The sequence below is a fragment of the Xiphophorus hellerii genome, chromosome 4 (assembly GCF_003331165.1).
Source record: "Xiphophorus hellerii strain 12219 chromosome 4, Xiphophorus_hellerii-4.1, whole genome shotgun sequence".
Taxonomy (NCBI): domain Eukaryota; kingdom Metazoa; phylum Chordata; class Actinopteri; order Cyprinodontiformes; family Poeciliidae; genus Xiphophorus; species Xiphophorus hellerii.
In genome coordinates, this window is record NC_045675.1 from 23,581,414 (window position 1) to 23,599,556 (window position 18,143).

Here is an 18,143-nt window from a genome sequence, read left to right on the forward strand (position 1 = left end):
ACTGTGACTTGTCACTCTTCAGGGCAGGCAGCTGTGCCACTGTTTATGTTGTGTAATGAACTGCTCTAACCTTGTAGTTTCAATCAACCCGAAGCTGTTGATCTGAGCTCACTGATTTAATTGGCAGCAAATAAAAGCCTTGATGAGCGATGAAAGGTTGCTTGGCTACTGATGTACAACATGGCTTTCAAGGACACAACTGCATGTTGAATATCAGGTTAAAAGAGGGGAAACGACTCATAAATAAAGCCAGAGGACTTTTGAGAGCAGATAAGAGGAATGGATAATCACACTCCTCCTCTTCCTCTTCTTCCTACCATGGAGACTATTATACATCTACCATTCAAGATGGCAGGGGTGCTTTTGTCTTCGTATAATGATATATTTTGGTAATAACCAAACATGAGGGACAGAGAGACACGGTGATCTGCACGTGTGGCTTTCGTGGGTGGGTTTGGCTGCCACCTGCTGGCATCTAATATGTTTACAACATTTATTTGCACAATTAAAAAAAAACAGAAAAAGAACACGCTTCACTGTATAATGTTACATCTTTAGCAAATTGTCTAATGTTTGATACAATATGGAATTAAACATGGTACTGAAGGTAAATTACAAAGTAGTATCTGGATGTGAGCTTGACAAATTTTTGCGCTACTAATGTTGTAAAGTCACAAATGGCACCTTTCTTTGAAGAACAATGTTCATTATTAGCAAACATTCTTGGCTTACAGAATGTTTATACAGAGACCAGCTAATGATAGTACTTGGAATTATAAAATAATAAATAAAAAAACAGCCTGGAGACAAACAAATTGTTGCAAAACACAAATTTTAGCTTCTTTTGGAGAACATAAACTATCACATAATGGCCACTTCATCGTTAAATGTGTTAAAATGTGCTATTTTAACACATTTAAAATAGCAATGTGTTATCTTCTGGAACCTCTTTTTCATTTGGGGAAGTGAATGCATGTGCCACAGCTGCAAAACATAATTCATGAAATCTAAAGCTTCATTATCATATTGACTTGAAGCCCCACCTCGTAAGAGTGTTGTATGTCACAATGTTGCTTCTTGGCATTCAAAGGCTGCTGTGTCTGAAGTTTTCTGCGGGGGTCCAGTGGTGTTTACATTGTTTTGCTGGAAGGGTGGTTGCATGATTCGCCATTTTTGAAGCTGCTGCAGAAATGCATTCAAGGATTACCTTTTCCTATGCAGATAATCCAGCTTTTGCTGGAGGAGTTTGCAGCCGAGAGTGAAGCAGCCAGGATGAGGAACAGCGCCTCCAAATCTGAGGCCATCATATTGAACCAGAAAAGGATAGAGTGTCTTCTTAGAGTTGGGGACAAGGTGTTGCCCCAGGTGTAGGAGTTTAAGTATCTCAGGGTCTTGTTCACAAATAAGGACAAATTTGATTGGTAGGTGGATTGGTAATGCATCTGCAGTGATGTGAGCGCTGTACCAATCTTTTGTGGTTCGGTCAGAGTTGAGTAGAAGGGTAAAGCTCTTGATTTGCTGGTCGATCTACGTTTCTACCCTCATTTTTGGTCACGAGGTTTGAGTAGTGTCTAAAAGAATAAGATCGCTGACACAAGCGGCGAAAATGAGTGTCCGCCACCAGGTTTCTGGGCTCCCCCTTGGAGATAGGATGAGACACTTGGTCATTCAGGAGGAACTCAGAGTAGATCCACTACTTCTCCATGTTGAGAGGAGCCAGTTGAGGTGATCTGGCCATCTGGTTTGGATGCCTTCTGGACCCGTCCCAGTCACGTACCACTGGGAGGAGACATAGAGGAAGACCCAGGACACTGTTGAGAGATTATTTATATTTCTCGACTGGCCTGGGAACGCCTTGGGATTCCCCCGGAGGAGTTGGCACAAGTGGCTGGGAAGAGGGAAGTCTGGTCCTCCCTACTCAGCCTGCATTGACTCACCACTTATCTGGGATAAGGGAAAGATAATTGATGGGTGGATGGAAGTTTCTGTTTGTAATTATTGAAATCATTGAAAAAGTATTTGTTCCCATTTCATGTTTTCCTGTCTTTGTCCCTTCTCCCTTTAGCTGTGTCGAACTTGGATATAGAGAGCAAGCTGTCGGCGCACTATCAGGCTCCATGGCACCAGCAACACAACGTGTTTCACCCATGCACCAGACCGCCATGTCTGGAGGAGCTCCACAGAAATGCCCGTCTGAGTCTTAGAGCTCTGCATCGCGGTGAGAGCAACATAGACGCAAAGCAGCAATGTATTTGGTGCCTTTTTACAGATGATCAGTTTTTATGTATGTTTTTGGATGCACAGACGAACAACAGCATCAGCCTTCTTCAAGTCGAGAGAGAAACAGGGTGACCATCTCCATCTCCGTGGCGCCACCCATGCCCACCTTTCCCTCACCGCATAGCATTCGGCGGCAACAGAGGAGTCGGCTCGCACGAGCGGTATGCCTTTTTCAGACAGGGCATAGAACTTGTTTCATAAAAGATACCTAGTAAACAATCAGAATCAGCAAGCCATAAATACTTTCTATGGTAAAGAAAAATACTTTACAGGGTTAATGAGAGCAATAGCTAAATTTAGTGAGAAAGAGAGACAGCTGAACAAAGAATCACTGGGTAGAAGTACTTCATATGGGAAAGGAAAACACCCCCAATGGATTCTTTCAAGCAAGATACACAGTTAACACGAAAGCATGGTCAGTTAACTCATGTTACAGACTAAATTTACCTGAAACATTTTCAGTTGCTGCACAGTTTACATGGGCTTTTTATGTAGTTTTCAGAGAAAAATTCTATTTAACGCAAATTCATTGTCTTATTATTAATTCATATATAAAATGCAACCTAACAACCTGAAACTTTTTCTAATTTCGTCATGCAGCAAGAGAGAGCAGAGAGGGAACGAGAGCTGGAGTATCAACCCAGAAAGGTGTGTTTTTGCATGTCAGCATATCCTGAAAGATATATATACTGTATATACAGTATATATATATATATATATATATATATATATATATATCCAAGTCTAAATTTTATCATTGGTCTCTTTCAGAGACTGGTAAGTATCCCAAAAAGAGCAAAACAAGCTGGCTTCAGTTACTAACTACTCATCTTTACTTGATGAAACATTCACTCACACACTTTACAATGTTCAACTAGTACTTAATGACATTACATGCTACTTGTGCACATTTTATATGTATAAGTCACAGTTTTAACATTGCTGCTATGGAACTTAGTCACAAAGGTGCTGCCCTTGTGCAAGAATGATTGGTTAGAAATTATGATTTAGGCTGAATAGCTGATTTTTACTTTATTAGAATTGGGTTTATTTTGATTTATTATTTAAAGAAAAGAATGGAGTTTATTCAAATCTGTGGTGCTTAGGATGTCTTGTTTTGTAGCACTGATTTTAATTCTTTCCATTTTGAATCTTCTGAAGGAGAGGACTGTCAAAGAAACAGAGATCCAGACCACAGAGAGAAAGGTGAGGAATTCCATTAATGGCACAGTATTGTCTTATTTTTCTTATGTTTGCAAAAAAAAAAAAACATTGTTTTTTTATTTTTCTGTTGTTAAGCTACAAGAGAGGCCTGGCAGAGAGGAGGATATGAAAACAATTGAAAGGAAGGTGAGAAGTTTGCAACTACACAGAATATTTACTTACATTTGGAAAGAAGAAAATTCTCATTCATTTGTCATATTTTGATTTTCATTTGAACAATTTTATTTACTAATATTGTTTTGTTGTTTTTGATAACTCATGGTATTGTGTTTTCATTTAATTTTGTTTGTTGTATTTTGTGTTCATAGTTTGAGTGCTTTTACTCACTTGAAACTATTGAAGGTTGCATCTTCATTCCATGGAATAGAAAGGTATCCAAAATTAGTTTTCTTTAAACCTTTGTGTTTTTGTTTTTTTCCTTCTGTCTCTTGCCAGCATGAAAAAGTCCAGTGGTTTATAGTGTGCTAAATCACAAGTAACATTTTTGCATGTCTCTTCCAGGTTACCTCGATAGAGAAAAGTGAAAGTAGTGAAGTTATTGGAGGCCAAACAGCCAAGGCCGTAAACCACAGTGCCCCCTCAGCCCAAGACAAGCAGGCAAACTGGTCAAAGGAAAACGTCCCGCCATCAGATCAGAAGACAAATGGCGATTCTCAAGCGGTCTCCTCATGCATAATCCCCATTAATGTCACAGGTAAAATTAACAGGGAAAAAAAGAATTTGATTGAATGTTATTCACACTCATAGGCAAATGTACTTCAGCAGTTGCTCCACGATAGGAGATGATACACAGACTATAAGTGGAAGCATACACAATTTAGCCACAAAACTAAACTTAGGACAGAAACTACATTGAGTTTGGTCAGTTATTTCTTTATTCTAACGATGCTTATTAGAGTACAATACAGTACTCTAATAAGTACATCTTATACCACTGGGAAGCCTGTTTATTTCCCTTTAAATGGTGTCATATTTAAGCAGCACAGTTTGGTTTGGGGTTTGAGCCCATGAAAGAATTGTTAAATCTTTTCTGCCAATCTCTGTTGTTTGCTATTGTTTATTTGATTAGTAGGTTAAAGTATAACGTTATGTGTCAGGTCGACAATTGTTATGCATTGGTTTGGCTATGATAACTATTAATAAATGCCAAAAGGAATAATTAACAAAATGAGTAATTTAGTTCAAAACTTACTACATCTGCCCACCATCTGACTATCAGGAAATAATAGTCAAATAGTTTCCAGTCTAAGTTATTGTTTTAAGAATAAATGCCTGATAGGGCTTGAAATAACAATAAATGAAGGATTAAGTTCAGCACTGGTGTTCTTGACCAGCTGGCTCTGCACATACATAAAATAAACGCAGACAATTTCTCTCAAGTATAAGAATATTTTTGACAAAAATAATTCAATCTTCCAGTTAAAGTACGACAAACAATGAACTCACTGAGCTAGTGACTCTCCGCTAAACTGCTAAGTAAAAAAGAAGAAAATAATGAAAACTAACACAATATCAAAAAGCATTTGAACAGTGAAAACGAACAAATAAAATGATGCAATGTTGTCACAAGTCGTTGTGACAACATTGACGTTCTTTAGACGTTCTGTAGAATAGGGGATTCTCTGGTGGTCAGTGAGTTGAGTGGAGAATGAACAAAGGAAGTTGTGATGGTGTGATCAGAGGGAACTGGGGAAGCGATGTAGGACTGGTGCACACGAGCAGCGTGTGGGGGGGCCATGGCTCCTCTTCTCCCAGCTCCGGGGAGCGCTTTCTGGCCTGGGGCAAGCATGATCAGAAAGACCATGGGGCAGCATTGGGTTGGACTGGCAGATGCAGGCAGCATGTGTGGAGCTGTGGTTCCTCTTCTCTCAGGACAGTGTCTTTGATCCTGCCTACTCAGTTGTAGTAGGCAGGATCAAAGACAGTGTCTTTTTTGGGGGGAATCTATCATTACTTTGATTATTTTTGCAGAATTTCTAATAAGCTTGCTCAAGCTTATCTTCAGCTGGAATATGGCTGCCGGTTAGCCATTTGCAAACCGATCAGTTTTGATTCCAGGGTTTCTTTGAAGATGAAGTCCTATTTTATTAAACACAGAGAAGCTTCAGTACACAACCACAACAACCTGGTAACTCCTTCTCATGCTGGTCACCAGCTTGGTTACACACTTCTGTAGGATGGAATCCCCCTCACCTAGCATTTGCTGCAAATCAGGCTTTGTATAGTTGTTCTTGGTTACTCTGGCGCAGACAGCACTTTTAAGTTTATACCACAAGTGTTAATTGGTGCTGGGGTCATGACTGAAAACAAACCATTCCATCCATGCCACACTTCCATATTCTGCAGGCAATCTCTGCTATATTCAGCTTTGTTGGCATGAGTATTTTTCTCTTGAATAGAGTTTAGGTCCATAAGAGTACATATATATGATTGCCAGTATATAATCACACCACATCCTCAACCCTGCAGCTCAACCCACAATTCAATTATTTACTGGGAAATAAACAGACAATAAATACAATAGAGTAAGATTTAATGTCAAGAAGATTTGTTACAACAAACAAAGAAAGAAAAACACGAATACCTTCTCATTGTTCTAAATATATTTGGCAAGGGTGTTTTAAGCAATATATAATTTTGTTAATGATATTTTAAGTTTTCAGCACTAGTAAATCATTTGGGCACATAATCATCAGTGAGAATCTGTACTGCTCTGCTTCAGACTTGTAAATGTCTACTGGCTTCTCTGTTGTCAAAGCAGGAGTCGGGTTTGACAGAGAGGCCAGTGCCCGTTGCTCTCTAGTTCACTCCCAGTCGGTGCTTCAGAGAAGAAGGAAGCTGAGGAGGAGAAAGACTATCACTGGAATACCCAAACGGGTACAACAGGACATGGGTATGTTAATGCAGATACATGTAGGTGGATGTTAGGATTCACATGACTTATTCACAGTTGCCACATCAAGAAAAAAATGTATATATACTTAATTTTATTTTATTTCAGACTCAGATGAATCACCTGTGGCAAGAGAGCGTACAGTGATCATCCACGCCAATTCACATCAACTATCTCTCTGTCAAGAGGACCTCTCAATTAGTGGGCGTCTCCATCACACTCGTGACTCTGGCTGCCAGACAGATGATTTCCTTATAGCATGTATGTTTCAGATCACAAAGTGTGGAGAATGTCACTGCAAGTTAAAATTTGAAATAGGGAAAGATATTTTTAGCAGAAACGATTGATTGATAATTGTTTGGTCTAGCCTTTAAAATCAATGCCATTGCTTTTCTAGAATAGAACTATCTGTTTACATTAACCTTCGACTTATATCTATTGGTTCAGACAATGGAAAAAAAACCCCACCTGTGATTCTCTCTTCTGATCCTACCTATTAGGTACAGCTGCTCCCTCCAGAAGGCGCATTAGAGCTCAGCGCAACCATCAAGGTATCCCTGCCTCTCTGTCCCATTCTACGGGTAACATTTCCTCCTTGGGTGACCAGTCGGACTCAACATACACAACAGCTTCTACACATGGTGGCCGTTTACGCTCACGTAGCCTTCCAAGAGAGGGCGGCCGTCTAATCGACAGTGACGAAGACGATGATGACAACTATGATGATGATGATGAAGATGAAGATTTATCACCTTATGAAGCAGAGGACTTCATTCCATCCGGACCAAGTCCAAGAATGAAGATGATGATGATGAAGGATGAAGAAGAGAGTACAGACGATCAGGCAGCCCCTGAGCCACTGCAACTTGGAAGCCTAAAACGACTGCAGAGGTCTAGTGAAAGAGACAGGGGCGGTGGAGGAGGCGGGAGTCCAGAACATAGCTGGATGGAGAGGGGTCGTTCTCGCTTGCCCCGCAAGGCTGACATGGGTAGCTGTGAAATTTCATCCAGTTCTGATACTTTTAGCAGCCCTATTCACTCCGTGTCTACTACAGGCGTTTTAGGCAGTCATGTGGACCACAAGGAGGACCACCAGTCATCAAGTGGAAACTGGAGTGGCTCCAGCTCCACCTGCCCCTCACAAACATCTGAAACTATTCCCCCTCCCTCTTCTCCACCCTTGACAGGCTCTTCCCACTGTGATTCAGAGTTATCACTTAATACAGCACCCAATGCCATTGATGAGGGATTTTCCCTGGATCCTTCCTACCACTCTGACCTCAGGCCCCAGAGTCAAGGCCACAGATCAAGCTCTTTTACATCATCAGCCACAGACCAGCTAGATGATGCAGGGGTCAGTACAGCCAGCGAAGGGGAGTGGACATACCCCCAAGACCAAGATCAGACCGATCCAGATCAAGATCAAGATCCCACCCAAAAGCTAAGTGAAAACCACCAGTTTCTTCAAGAATACAGCTCAATGGAAGGTCTTAATGACCAAACATGTTTCAGTAAACAGAAAACAAATGCTGAAAAAGAGCCTGAGTCTCATTACCCATCTGATACAGAAGGTTTCTACTCATCCTCTGTGAATCTTGGGGAGTATAATCCGACCTACAGAGAATACACATGTAACTATGCAGACCTCGGGCCTGATTGTCATCAGTCCAACACTGTGGCAAAACGATTATCCCATGGAGGTTATCCTCAGCCTCCACTTCAGTTCAAAACAGGCACTATGACTTTAGGGAGGACTTGCCGTCCTTTAAGGAAATCAAAAGTCAAACCTCCACCACCCAAGCGAACATCCTCACTAAAGGAAACCAATAGTAGTGTTGATGTTGGGACAGACACACAAGCAGATAAGGATCATCCAAAGATGGTTAGTGAGCAAGAACTTACCTCGTCTTCCACAGATATGAAGCTGGAACTGGACCTGGAACTTGGAGGAGCTCCAGAACCATTACAGTCATCTTGTCTAGTTGCAGAGTCTTTAGGAACTTGGGGCATGGGACTGGGGGGAGCCATGGACATAGTAGAGCCCATGTCCTTTAGCTCCGCAGATACACACTCGTTTAAGGATGAAGGTGCTGTGCAGTCTGACTATGCAGATCTGTGGCTTCACAACAGTGAGCTTAAGTCTAACAATGGTGAGTACGCATCAATGTCTAACTCAAGCACAGCTACAGGCACCACTGTTATGGATTGTATGAAGTCACCAGACAGCTCTTCCTCTTCCACAGAAACGCAAATTCAGGCTGTTGCCCAGACCTTAGAGTCCAAGGAAAGCAGTCCATCTCTCCCATCTGGAGACTTTAAACTTGGATCACCTGAGAAACTGGCCGGCCTAGCCTCACCATCAAGTGGTTATTCCAGCCAATCAGAAACCCCAACATCAACCTTACCCTCATCTTCAGCAGCCTTCTTCCCAGGACCTCTGTCCCCTTCAACTGGCAAGAGAAAGCCTAAAGTGCCAGAAAGGAAGTCATCTCTCTCTTCCTTGCAACAATTTCCCAGAGATGGGGCTTCCATTTCATTTTGCAATAAGAGAGATCCAGACTTTCCACCTCCACCTTCTCAGCTCGATCTCAATGTTCTACATGGAGGCTATGTGAGACACACCTTATCCCACCGAGCATACCACATGCACACCCTTCACCACAACAAACACAGAGTTGCAAATGTTTTGTCCATTGGACCAAAAATAATGGTCCCTGAGATAACCAATACCAATCCACCACCAAGTTCAGGCTCTGCTTTAACAAATCCAGGCTCTAACGTTCTGCCAATTACTCCATCAACAATTCGTTCAGTGCAGCTTCATTCAGTTAGCCAATCTTCAGAGCCGCAGAGTACTTCCACAACATACCAGGACACAACGAATGGAACTGAGACTGTGACAAGGCCAAAATGTCCCCCAAGTGGTTCCACCCTGGCTCCTCCCCCTGTTAATACCAGGCCTCTCCCTCCCAGAAGGCCACCTCCCAGGCCCCCATGTCATGATCACACCTCTTCTCCTGAACGTTCACAGCCACCTCCACCTGGTCGCCACCCTGATGGACCTCCATCCTATGAAAGTCTGCTTCTAAGGCAGGACCGGTATGGACCAGGAACCTTTTGGGCTATGACTGCCTTCAGAACAAGGATGGACCCTTCGTCAGACATCTCTGAAGACAGTTCACCCCTGCATAGACCAGTTCCACGTGCTCCACACCCTTCACCTGTGGATCTCCACACTCATATTCACTCACACACAGAGTTCAGAGGGCTCACCCACTCAACACATGCACGTTCCGAGTTTAGAGTTTTGGGGGAGCGCTCGTTCTCCCAGGATGACGATGAGGATGAGGAGGAAGAGGAGGAGGAAGAAGAAGAGGAAGAAGAAGAGCAGGTAAAAGAGCCGCAGAGGGCTGCATGTTCCAGAGGAGGAATGCGATCGGACCACCCTCCTCCCCCAGCCTATGAATTTGCTGGGGGATCCCACTTAAACTCAGGGTCATGGGCTAGTCCTGTCAAAGTGCCTGGTAACACAACAGAGGCATCGCATCCTTACCTAATCAGCGATGCAAGGACAGGAGGACAAGAAGTGCATGAAGAAGAGAGGGAAGTGATATCAGGTGCTACCAGAAGTGCCCATCCGCACCAACTCCAAGAGAACAAGGATGACTCCACCACTCCTGACACTGAGGATTACTTTAGCAAAGGTAAGCTGAAAAACTAAATCAAACTAAAATAAGTTTGTATACTGCATCTTACAGAACATAAATAGTACACTGGGTGGGGATCTTGCTTGTAATAGTTTTGAAGCAAACACAGATTATGGTGAAACCAAATCTTCTGTTTCCTCATAAGGTAGACTAAAAACAGTACTCTATTTTTCTTTGTTAAAAGTTGTTTTCTTTCCCATTTCATCTTACGTTGTACTGGATCCAGCTTCATATTACTCCAAACATTGTCTACCCACAGAAAAAAACCAGTCCACTGTCGTGATCTGTCAATGAGCAAAACTCATTTTAGGCACAAATTTAAAGGATACAGAGTAGTATTTAGTAAAGAGCGGTATGTTTTAGCATGTGTACTAATTAACCAGACAACCAGAAGACATATCAAGGAGATGTTGTGTTCCACAGATTCCACACCAAGTGACAATTCACTTTCCCCTCTGACGGATGACGCCAAAGTTGATGACGACATTATTATTACATCCCCTAACAAGAGTCGTACAACAGAAGACCTTTTTGCCATGATACACAGGTATTTGTGCAGTTTGCACTTAGATTGCCTTTATGTGCTTCTAAACTGTATATGTTGCAATGCAACTTTAGAGCATTTCAAGTTTATGAAGTTTATGTTTATTTACTGACAATGTTCCTTTGTATTATTTTGTAATTTCTTTATTCAGATCCAAAAGAAAGGTCCTTGGCCGTAAAGATTCAGGAGACCTAAACGTGAAGTCTCGTCTTTGCCCTGTGTCAGCCGTAACCCCCAGTAATGTTTCCACTGGTGTTGTCCCTCCAGCTCCTCCTCTTAACTTTCCTGCTACTTTAGCCAATGCCGTTGGGTCACAGAGAGCTCCTGTTCCAATCTATCGTAGTGCTAAGAAATCCAGCACATCCAACGAGGAGTTTAAACTTCTTTTGCTAAAGAAAGGCAGCAGGTCTGATTCTAGCTATCGCATGTCAGCGACAGAGATTTTGAAGAGCCCCATTACCCCCAAAACACCTGGGGAGTCCCTTCAAGAAGGTTCAATTAGACAGGCAGAGGAGCAGTCTTCTATGCCTCAGGAGCCCCCAATCTCTGGTTTGGACCCAATCCAGATACCAGGCCTTTTTCCTCGGGCCAACTCGGAAAGTTTCACTCCCAAAACACTCCCCATGTCAGCTGCATCTCGACAGGGACGTTCTCGGATCCCCCCGGTTGCTAACAGCAGTCGCTACAGTACACGCAGTCGCCTCTACACAGCGCCCATGCAAGCCATTTCAGAAGGGGAGACAGAAAACTCAGATGGGAGCCCTCATGATGATAGATCGTCATAAAATAAGCTGATAAGAACTTTTGCCCGTTCTTAGCTGTTTTCTGGATTTTCAAAACCTGCACTTCTCCTTTTCACCAGTGGAGGGATTCCTGCAACATTTCAAATCTGTTGCTGAAATGCACTCAGCTAAAAGCCAACTGTTTATAAGTGGCAGACTGTTGTGAGATAGAGAATCATTAAAGGATTATAATGAAGTCCTGAAAATATATCTAAATACCTTATTTAGTGAAAAATAGTCCCCTTCTTTAAAAGTGCAAGGAATATTTTGATTGAACAGGCTTTTTTCTAAAAATAAAAAAAATAAAAAATCTCAAGGGTTTGGAAACTGATAGGACATAATATTGTGACAAAGTGAGTGTGCATGTACAGGCACATGCAATCTTTACTAATATTTGTACTTTTTGTGTTTTCAATGGTGCGGGTGCACGTATGTCACTTGGGGACTGATTTACTACTTCATTTAAAAATTCTTCCCACATTTTGTATTCTTTCAACCTAGGGTGCCCACTGCATCAGCCAGACTTCCTAGACTCGTTACTCAGTATTCCTGCCAACAAGCAAAGTCGGTTTGATGTGGAAGTCACTAGCAAGAGTCTCAACTCAGCACCAAGTTTTTTATTATATTTACATCTGCAGACCTGCCATAAAGTATATTACAAAGAGCCAATCTTATATTTGTCGACTAAAATGATATCCAAATACTAACATGATGCATGTATTTTTGTAAAAATGCGCCTCAGAAAATGATAAGACTTCAACTTGTTGCATGACCTATGTGGAAAGAATCCCTGATCCTAGTTTGTGTCGACATTTTTGTACTTCTTTTGTATTACAGGAGAATTGATTACGTCACTGCGAAAGATATGAGTTGCATTTACGCTGCATAGATCAAAACAGATTTTTCTTTGAGTATCGAAAACAGAAGGAGCAAGGGCTTGCACCTATTTGTCTATCATCCAGACTAATTTTGGACAATCGCACAGTGGCCTTTCTCCTACAGAGTTGGTTGTGGCAGGGCATTTGAAAGTCCCTGAACGGATAAATTTATGTGAAGCTACATGTAAAGTTTCACTAAAATTAAATCTCACGCTTGTCAAAAGCTGACATTAAAATTTATTGCTCTTTCCAGCTGCTAGCAAAAATTGCCATTCCAGAAAAAGGAAATGTGCGTTTCATTGCAAATTTAAGTGAACCAGTGAGGGCAGATGGTGAAAATGCTTTAGAAGGACTTCAATCTGTTGGACTAGAGTTTAACTTGGCATGGTTTCACAGATCCAACCTCGTTTTGCACTTCGTGATACACAAGAATAGAAGAAAGAAAGATATATCTTATAATGAAATCCATGTATATTTGTACTGAATAGAAAGCTCTTATCTATATTAAAATTACGAGAACTTTAACGGGGAACCAATCTGCGTGTAGCAAAGAACAGGTCTCACTGAACATTACACATAATTTTTTTTTTTTTAGCAGTGTACTGTTCGCCTCTCCTTGTTGCCTCTCCTTCATTTGCACTGACCCAGTAGCATTAGACAGGTGAAAGCTCAACCCCAGTGGCCAATAAACCGTTCTGAATTATACTTCAAACTTAACATATCACATAATCTCTCTTCAAAAAGAGAGAAGACAATAATAGACAACAGTACGACATAACATTGATGGTTCATTTATTACTGCTGCAAGGGTGAAAGAGATTTACCCTTTGAATAGATATACATATGTGGAAAGCTTGAACTCTCACCTGCCTACCAGAAAAAACACAACACATATACTTCCTATGTTTAGAGACCATGCTTCAATTGAAACCATTCACTGTATTCTGTGAATACCTCAGAAATCATGTCTGTTTTATCATGATAGATAGATAGATAGATAGATAGATAGATAGATAGATAGATAGATAGATAGATAGATAGATAGATAGATAGATAGATAGATAGATAGATAAAACACAACTGTCTGAAACTCAGCGAATCTAATGCAGAACTGACACTGTGTAAGATGGAGAGCGTAAAAAAGCTGTGAACTGACTAGAATTTTGCATTCATCAAATTTCTAAAGCGCACTTGTTCCTGTCCACTGTTTTATTTGTTGTGTTTTTTTTAATCGCATGCAATAAATAAAAAGGGGAGGGGAGGGCGGGGAGAGGGGAGAAAAGAAAATGACATCACCTATTCATTATTTTTATCTGCAGGATTTCTCCACAATAAAAAAAGATTTTGTATTTTCTGTTTAAATGTCAAGTTGAATAGTGTGTTCTATAGATGTACAAACTGTCTGGCTAATTCTGTTCTGTATAGTTGTGCTCACACACAGGGGTTTATCATGTACTGTATATCTCCTCACTGGACAATCACGCATTTAAGAGACTGTAAAGTAATGGATATAGGATCTGTCTGGTTGGTGGAAACTCAACAGCTTTGGTGCTGGGGCTCAGTCCCCCTGGAGCTGTGGAAGTGAGAAAGCTATTTCCTGAAGAAACCAGTAAACGTGTACATCTGGACCGTCTGCTTTGGATGACATGTACAAATGAGCGACAAACACAGAAATGGAAACGGAAATATCAATGCATAAACACGTGGTTGGGTGGCCTGATCAGAAAGTCATTGTCTGTTTGACTCATAGTTGAATTTTGTTGCTCCAGCAAACATTGTTATTGAACATGATGAATCTGAAAATATTGTTACATATTTGACCATTTATTTAGAGGGATTTGTCCATACTGTACTTCCTACTGGTACGGAGGAAATATTTGACGACTGTTTCTTTAATTTTAAAAGCAGTGAATGGAAGATTTATTAAAACCTTTTGATTAGGGATACAGACTTTGATGCATCCTTGCAGGCTCGTTACACTGTAATATCTGAATCCTGAGAAGCTTGGGAATAACAACATAAGGATCGAAAACTTTATAAAGTTTATTCCCGACTTTGAAGTATAACAATAACCACATATTTTTCTTCAAATGTGTACAGTATGGAATATCACTAAACAGATAAAAAATATCTGAGCAGAAAAAAAACTGTAGGCAATGATAAAACGATAAAAAACAAAGACACACACACACAAACACACCCACACACACACACACACACTAACTGTTTCAATGTAGTTCCATGTTCAAAACTAGCTAGAACTTAACAGATTTCAATCTCTTTTGTATTTTTGTATAAATCTGTAAATATGTTTTTGAAGAAGAAAAAAATCATTGGAAATTCTTTTTTTTGTAAAATAAATAAATAAAAGATTAAAAACAAAATCTTGTTTTCTCCTTTTATGTCAATATTTACAAGATGTTACTTTGGTTTTTCACTTTTTTTTTTTTCTTTTTACTGTGATAAACGTTCTGCGACTTATTAATTCATTTATTATTTTTAAAGATTTCCAAGTGTTTATTGTGGATTTAAAATAAATGTCATGCAATTTTGTCCTTGCCGTTAAACAGAAAACCTCTTGTTTCACTATTTGCTCCCCATTAGAACAAAGTGTACTAGCAGAGCATTTACACTAGATGGCAGTCTTTTCCTTTATTAGTTGTAGCTAATATATAAACAGAAAATCAGATGAGAGATTTTCATGAGAGCAAATGAGGGGAAAAAAACGTGATACAAAGAATTAAAAGCACATGACCGCAAAAGTGACTTTTCATTTCTTCTTCTACTGCTCAGAAAGGGTAAAGACTCGTAATTCGTGTTTTTTTTGTTCTGCGTGACACTAAAAATTATATTTAAGCATTAATACTAACACAATCTAAAAGGGCATCTGAAAGAATGTATTGCTATTATGTAGACCAGAGGTACTGAAACGTTTTAGACAAAGTTTAAACATGAACAAATATGTAGGCCTAAGATTAATATTTAAGTATACATAAGACAGTGGCAGCTAAAAAATTTGACTTTTGTTGAGGTTAAAAAAAGACGGGAGAATTTATAATACATAATTCATTATATTGTTTTGAATTTATGATCTTTTATTAACCATTTATTCATTAGTTCATTTTTCAAAGGAGGCATTTAACTATAAAAAACACATAAAATTGACGGTTCCATTAGTCTTTGTCGACAATAGTAAAACCAAATGTTTTTATATTAATACAGTTCATATGTGAACAGCAGCGATAAATGTCGGAGTACGTTAATAAACACTGCACTGGCAGAAATAGTTTCGTCCTCCGTCTCTAGTCCCACTGCTGTGTGTTCACGTGCAACACGTGGACTACGTCTAACAACTTCAAACTTACTTTTATCCTTTCTCGGACACTTCCTGTCCATGTGCCGTTTTGACGTGAAGAACACTTTGTGGCTCAAAACTAGGTTTAGTAGAACTAAAACTACTCAACTTCAAACAGCAGAGCCAGCGGGGCTCCGCAGGGCTCAGTGTCTGGAGCGAGGAAGACTCGCTGTGCCGCGCCTTATCAGGTTACTAATGAACGCTCAACACGTATGTTGTTGTTACATGGAAAAAACGACAGGGGGCTCCTGCTGACCACACCAACTTCTTCCAGATTAGCATAATTACCCTGAAAACAGCCATGATCATTGCGATTTACAGATAACCAAATTAGGTAATTAATAAAGGTATTGCCTACTGACTTAACGAAAGACATTTAAAATGCCACCAGTAAGCCTCGCCTCGCCTTTTTTAAAAATTTATTTTACATTTTATCACATGAAACTGTAAACTTAAGTGCGATTGTAAGCGATAGCACAAATCAGCGCATAGCAGTGATGCAGAAGAAGACAAAGGATAAATGGTTCTAAACAGTTTTGAGAATATAAGGAAAATGAAGTGATGTAGAAATAAAATCCAAGAGATGCAATATTGTTGGATGCAAACTGCAGTTAAAGACCAAAGAAAAAGAAGATCACTCTTCTGGGCGAAGTCACCAGTTAAGTATCTTATTTCCTGCTGGTCATTATACTCTATAGTCTAGCTTATAATCTCTGTTACTTCACCCCATCTCACTCCTCTTGATTCCAAGATGTCCTTTGTCAGCTCCTTTGTTATCTCTGTCAATGAACCTGCAGCAATTTCTTTTCTTCTACAGCCAATATTTTGGGTTTTTTATTTGATTGATTCAAGACAAATGTACACAAATGTGCTTACATGCTATGTTGTGACTGCCAAAATCCAAAATGGTTCCAAAAACAATGAAGATCAGTATGAGACGAAAGAAATATCAATGTAGTTTGTGACTGACATTGTAGTTGCTGCAAGTGACTTTGATATGTGTCAGGGTTAGGTTAGTTCAGGACATCCATTCTCACCAGCATTGTTTCAAGTATTTAAAACATTTATTTATGAATTTGACTGAATTTTTGTGCAAACTTAAGTGAACAGCTATTTTCTGGCAACATTTTGTCTACTTATGAGGATCAGCAAGCATGTGCCTTTGTGTCCCATCATATTTTACCCAGTGTTCCCTAAGTTATATCTTGTAAGTGTGAATGTAATTCAACAAAGAGGTTTGTAATCTGGAAACTTCAAACTTTTACAATATGAAAGGCCACACAAAACTACATAAAAAATCTAAACGGTGTCTTGAATTTGTGGATTTTTCAAAACCAGCTTCTAAAAGCAAAACAAAATAAATCTTGATTGGTGCCACATTAAAAGTTTAACAACTGAGCATCTCAAAATCGGACTTTTCACAGGTACTTTGAAAATACCTACAGTATGTTGGACCAGTTAATCTCTTGCACCACCCTCGGAGTGTCGCTGAATTTTGAAATGTCTTGAAGTCTTATGCTCAAAATATGTCTAATACTTGTAAAAACATTTCAGCAAATCTCTTGTATGAATTATCCCAAGTTGGTGATTCATAAATTTAAAAAAACATTTTAAATAAACCATAAATGGTTAATTTTAAATAGGAATCAGTCTGCTTAAACACTGTAATCTAAGCCTGTGCTACATTCTGTAGAATGAGTATATGTCAAAACGTTGCACGGATAACAGTTCTGGCCAGCAGGAGATCTTCCCACGGTGATGAAAGTACCTGTTAGTGCCTTGCAGAAGGGTTCAGCTCCTTTGGATTTTTTTGTCTTTTGCTGCCTCCTTGAACATTTCCTTTTCTTTATGTTGTGAAGCAAACTACAAACAGGACAAATAACAGAAAACTTCAGTGTGCATTGCATAACTATTCATTTCCCTACATTTAGAACTTTGTAGAGCCATCTATTGCATGCGGAAGTCATGATGTTGCTTGATCAGTGTTGGTGTTGCAGCCACGGAGGCCTTTCCGAAAAGATGTGTATGCACCGGTCAGATCAGGTGACACTTAGCTTGCTCACAGGTGGACTTGATGTCACTAACTATGTGGCTTCTGAAGGTAATTAGCTGCACTAGCGCTATTAAGTTTCATTGCAAAAGTAGTGAGATATAGTGATAAAAAGAGCATTATAAATACAATCTATTATTATTATATGCATGTGCAAATTTTCGTTCTTTTATACGTATATGTGTCTGTGTTTTTATTTTACTTTACCAACTTGGAATATTTTGTGCTTTACATGCAATTTAGATTTTCTTTTTATTTAACTACAAGTTAAAGTGCAACAAACAATAAAAAAAATGCCAAGATGGAAAATCTACTTTTGCAAGGCACTGTTGTTTAACGCAGCTCCTAAAATTCATAAGCAAGAACTGAGAACTGACAATGGAAAACACTAAGCTAGAAACACACTGCAAACAGCTGCCACCCTGGCCTT

At 39.8% G+C, this 18,143-nt stretch overlaps 1 protein-coding gene and 1 long non-coding RNA gene across 7 annotated transcripts in view; one reads left to right on the top strand and one right to left on the bottom strand.

The window, feature by feature from the left end:
- The window catches only part of nhsb (Nance-Horan syndrome b (congenital cataracts and dental anomalies)), a 48,533-nt gene extending 34,097 nt beyond the window's left edge, over nt 1–14,436 (top strand). For 2 of the 6 annotated variants that reach the window (XM_032561547.1, XM_032561552.1), the window contains exons 2-13: nt 2,066–2,218; nt 2,305–2,441; nt 2,881–2,928; nt 3,442–3,486; nt 3,580–3,630; nt 3,813–3,875; nt 4,006–4,198; nt 6,263–6,397; nt 6,506–6,658; nt 6,898–10,101; nt 10,528–10,651; nt 10,800–14,436. In XM_032561547.1, the coding sequence (XP_032417438.1) occupies nt 2,066–2,218; nt 2,305–2,441; nt 2,881–2,928; nt 3,442–3,486; nt 3,580–3,630; nt 3,813–3,875; nt 4,006–4,198; nt 6,263–6,397; nt 6,506–6,658; nt 6,898–10,101; nt 10,528–10,651; nt 10,800–11,433 (4,940 nt within the window). In that variant the 3' untranslated portion in view covers nt 11,434–14,436. The remainder of the gene's footprint in view (nt 1–2,065; nt 2,219–2,304; nt 2,442–2,880; nt 2,929–3,441; nt 3,487–3,579; nt 3,631–3,812; nt 3,876–4,005; nt 4,199–6,262; nt 6,398–6,505; nt 6,659–6,897; nt 10,102–10,527; nt 10,652–10,799) is intronic. The other 4 variants (XM_032561551.1, XM_032561548.1, XM_032561549.1 and 1 more) reach the window with 4 other exon arrangements.
- On the bottom strand, nt 1,694–18,136 carry LOC116719156 (uncharacterized). The gene is made up of 3 exons (XR_004339106.1): nt 18,126–18,136; nt 4,710–4,716; nt 1,694–1,914 (listed from the first exon to the last, which is right to left on the bottom strand). It is a non-coding gene; the product is annotated as an uncharacterized LOC116719156 (long non-coding RNA).
- Nucleotides 18,137–18,143: the final 7 nt, after the last annotated feature.